The sequence below is a fragment of the Cornus florida genome, unplaced genomic scaffold (genome assembly GCF_030987335.1).
Source record: "Cornus florida cultivar Cherokee Brave unplaced genomic scaffold, ASM3098733v1 CherokeeBrave_3.0.0_Hap2_Chr05, whole genome shotgun sequence".
Lineage (NCBI taxonomy): Eukaryota > Viridiplantae > Streptophyta > Magnoliopsida > Cornales > Cornaceae > Cornus > Cornus florida.
In genome coordinates, this window is record NW_026775575.1 from 70,092,246 (window position 1) to 70,096,631 (window position 4,386).

At 40.4% G+C, this 4,386-nt stretch overlaps 1 protein-coding gene across 1 annotated transcript; it reads left to right on the forward strand.

The window, feature by feature from the left end:
- The first annotated feature begins 674 nt into the window (after positions 1–674).
- Positions 675–3,994, forward strand: LOC132309433 (receptor-like protein 43). Its single transcript, XM_059807743.1, has 4 exons — positions 675–884; positions 2,564–2,810; positions 3,156–3,471; positions 3,616–3,994. Exons 1-4 carry the CDS (start codon positions 675–677, stop codon positions 3,992–3,994), a joined length of 1,152 nt encoding a protein of 383 aa, XP_059663726.1.
- Positions 3,995–4,386: the final 392 nt, after the last annotated feature.

Sequence of the window (4,386 nt, forward strand, 5' to 3'; positions counted from 1 at the left end):
TTGTCTTTGCGTGGTTCTATGGTCACTGGACCTTTGTCGTTATGGGATTTTATACTGATCTCTATGTCATGGGCACGCATAGCCAATTCTTCGAATGTGCGAGGTTTTATGCCTTGGAGAATGTAAAGAAGGCCCCAATACATTCCCTGCATACACATCTCCACAGCCGAGATTTCTGATAATCTATCCTTACAGTCAAGACTGAGTGCTTGCCACCGATTAATGTAATCGATTACAAGCTCATCCTTCCATTGCTTCGTGTTAGTCAATTCTATCATACTAACAGTACGACAAGTACTACAGAACCTATTCAAGAATTCTCGTTCCATTTGGTCTCAACTATCAATTGATTCTAACTTTAGGTCGGTGTACCACTTGAACGCGTTTCCTTTAAGGGAGCGGACAAACTGTTTAACTAGTAAGTCCCCATCAGTTCCAACATTGTTGCAAGTCTCAACAAAATGGGCAATGTGTTGCTTAGGGTTGCCTTTTTCGTCAAATTGCTGAATCTTCGGAGGTTGATATCCTACATGCATCCTCGTACTATCGATTCTCCTTGTATAGGGCTTTGAGTACATGAGAGTGCTCTGTGAGACACCTCCGTATTGGGCTCGAATTGTATTCGTTATCATATCTTACAATTGTTCAACAGATAATGAAGAGACTGACGAAGTATGATTGGTTTGACCAGTCGTCTATTCTGTTACCGGCGTCTATTTGGGGTCCTGCGAGTACCTTGTGCGGTAGAATTAGGATTCTTTGTCAGCACTGCTGTGGAAGATGTAGGATTCCCAAACTGTGGTGGTGTGAAAGTTGCACGATTCCCAGATGGCGGTGCTGTGGAAGTTGTAGGATGCCCAGATTATACTGGTGATTCACCGAAGGTCTGAACTTCCAATTTGTTCATCAGTGTAACAATTTGCAAGTCCTTCTCTTCAACAGTCTTTGTGAGGTTCTCAATGGCACGACACATAGTTGCTAGTTGTTCCTCCACCATGGCAGCTCCAGTCATCATAGCAGCGACCACATCTGAGTATGATAGGCCTTGAGAGTCAATGTTCTTTAAAGTGATTGATTGCTCCGAAGTCTGACGTGCTGACTCTGGGGGTGAACCGACACTAGAGTGAGCATCATGACGTAATGAGGTAAATCTGGTGGCGGAATCTCCTTTGGAACAACGTCAAGGTTCTTGACATGTTGAGTTTTCACGTTCGCCGGCTTTGCGGGAGGTTTTCACCAAGTCTTGCTGATGTTTGGATGACGCCATCGCCTGGGACTTGCTATGTGTCACAGGGCCCGCCAAGGTACTTCCATCACTTGATTTGGCCTTCCTGCCACTTTTCATGGTGGCTTTGGCGTCGACCTTTGCAATAGTAATGTTCTTTTGGGCTTTCTTATCTGTCGGAGTCTTAAGGGGAGCCATAGAATCTGATAGAAAAGAAACTTGATGGTAGGAGAAAAAGATGAGAGGCAAAGGAGGTCCCACCAGGCGTGCCAGAAATTTGTACAGACAAATTTTGTAGTCTGTATTAAAAAAAAAAAAACAAAATAGAGAGCAAATGGAATTTTATTAATTTATAAACAATTGGAGTACAATCCTTTGTAATATTATTTACAAAAAGAATGGTCCTTTGATTCGATCTCCTTTTTTTGGTTGGTTGGATCCAAGGGCTGCACGAGCTTGTTCTTGAATCACCGTGGAATTTGATGAAGATCGGCACGTCGTTGGATGTGTTTTTTGTTGATCACCGTGGAATTTGATGAAGAATGGCACGTCGTTGGATGTGCTTGTTGTTGATCACTGTGGAATTTGATGAAGAATGGCACGTCGTTGGATGTGCTTGGTGTTCTTCGCTTTTGGGTTTGGATGTTGGGGATGAGAATTTCTGTATTTCTCTCTGGAATTCTAGATTTCTGAATTCTCAATTTCTGTCTACCTTCCTTCTTCCTCCAGGCCTCTATTTATAGGCTTCTTGGATTAATAGGATGATGACACATGTCTTCCCCAGATAAGGATAAAATTATAACTAGATTGGGCTGATTATATTATAATAATTATCCTTCAAAATAATTATTCCAAATATATTTTATTAGGAAAAATTATCTTTTCATTTAATCATCTGGGCTGGGCTAATTAAATAATTTAAGTAGGCCAAGGTAGGCCAATTAAATAATTTAATTAAACATTAAACCCATTTTTAATGGGTCCATTTGTCAAAACCAAAGCCCACTAAAATTTTAGTGTCTGGTACTTGGACCTTGGATTTAACCATTTAGAAACTCCATATTGGTCAAAATCCTCAGGCATGCCCATGTTGACTCATCTTTACTTTAATTCCAATCAACTAACCTCTTAATTTCCAGATTTCATACTCCGTTGCCCCAACCTCACTTTTCTTTATTTGTCAAGGAACCATTTCACTGGCGTAATCCCTGAGCTGTTATTCACCTATCTTGCCAAGCTTGAATATCTTAATCTCTACAATAATTCATATCAAGGGTTATTGTCATCAAATATTTCAAAGCTTTTGAAGCTCAAAGTTCTTGCTCTGGTCACAACCAGTTTGTCGGTTCAATTCCTGAGCTGGTATTCACCAATCTTGCAAAGCTTGAATATCTTACTCTTTCCAGTAATTCATTTCAAGGGTTATTGTCATCAAATATTTCAAAGCTTTTGAAGCTCAAAGATCTTGGTCTGGGTAACAACCAGTTTGTCGGTTCAATTCCTGAGGAGATTGGACTACTTTCAGATCTTCAATTTATTTCCCTGGCTAACAATTCATTCCAAGGAAAGATTCCTTCTTCCATAGGTCAACTCAGAAAGCTTCAAATGCTTGATTTACAAATGAATGACTTGAATTCTACAGTTCCTTCTCAACTTGGCTTATGCACTGAGCTCACATTCTTGAGTCTTTCTATGAATTCACTTACCGGACCCTTACCTTTGTCCCTGTCAAATCTGTCCAACATATCTCTATTTTCCATATCCCATAATTTTCTTTCCAGCGAGATCTCACCTTATTTTGTCACCAATTGGACTGACTTTGCAATATTTAGACTTTCAAAAAAATTCCATCACTGGTAAAATTCCACCTGAAAAAATTGGAGTCTGAAAAAATTGTCATATTTGGACCTTTCGGCAAACCAACTCTTAGGTCCAATTCCTCCAACAATTTGGAATCTCACAAACCTCGAATCCTTGAACCTCTTTGACAACTATCTGAATGGAACAATTACACCTCAAATTGGGAATTTGAAACTACTGACTGCTTTTGATCTGAGCAAAAACCAATTAAATGGTGAAATACCACCTACCATTTGCAACTTGAGTTCCCTTGTGGTTCTTAATCTATCTAATAACAGCTTCATCAATACGATTCCACAATGTCTGGGAAACTTTAGCCATGAACTCTCTGTGCTAGATCTGCGGATGAATCGCTTTCGTGGGACTGTTCCTGCAAATTTCTCAAAGTGCAATAATTGAGAAATCTCGGGTTGGGTGGAAATCACTTGGAAGGGCCGGTGCCACGAAGTTTGGTCAATTGTAGACAGTTGGAAGTTGTTGATCTGGCCAACAACAACATAAGTTGTTGATCTCGTCCTGCGATCTAACAGATTTGGAGGTGCAATAGATACTTCCACCTGTAAACTGCCCTTTCCTAAGTTGCGAATAATCGACCTCTCTCACAATGAGTTCACCGGCCCCTTGCCTGCAGAATATTTCAAGAATTTCAAAGCTGTGATGAATGTTGATGAACATAAAGTGGGTCGTGAATGCATGGGGGAGAAGAACAATTATTATCGAGATTCAGTGAAGGTGGTGGTGAAAGGGCTAGAGCTTGAACGTACGAGAATCCTAACCATCTTCACAACTATTGATTTATCAGGAAACAATTTTCAAGGGGAGATTCCTGACTTCATTGGAATGCTTCATCGCTTCGGTTGCTCAACTTATCTCACAACAGTCTTGCAGGACAGATTCCATCTTCTCTAAGAAATTTGACTCTGCTTGAATCGTTAGACCTCTCTTCAAACCAGTTAGTGAGGGAGATTCCTTGGCAACTGACAAGCCTAACATTTCTTTCAATCTTGAACCTTTCTCAAAATCATCTGACCAATACCTCATGGTCAACAATTTGATACATTTGAAAACAATTCATACTCTGGAAACCGGGCATTGTGCGGTTTGCCATTGACAAAGAAATGTGGAGACGATGAATCACTGCAGCCATCAACATTGGCACATCAAGAAGTTGATTCAGATTTTGCCAGTGGATTTACCTGGAAAATTGTCGTGATGGGGTATGGATGTGGGTTCTTCTTTGGATTGAGTATGGGTTGTGTTGCCTTCTTAGCTGAAAAACCAACCTGGTTTGTAAACATCAT

Excerpts from the sequence above, each read along its gene's own strand:
- LOC132309433 (XM_059807743.1), top strand. The coding sequence starts at position 675 with ATGATTGGTTTGACCAGTCGTCTATTCTGTTACCGGCGTCTATTTGGG. Across the intron at positions 885-2,563 it reads ATACTGGTGATTCACCGAAG|TTTGTCGGTTCAATTCCTGA; the intron begins GTCTGAACTTCC and ends GGTCACAACCAG. Across the intron at positions 2,811-3,155 it reads AAAGATTCCTTCTTCCATAG|GTCCAATTCCTCCAACAATT; the intron begins GTCAACTCAGAA and ends ACCAACTCTTAG.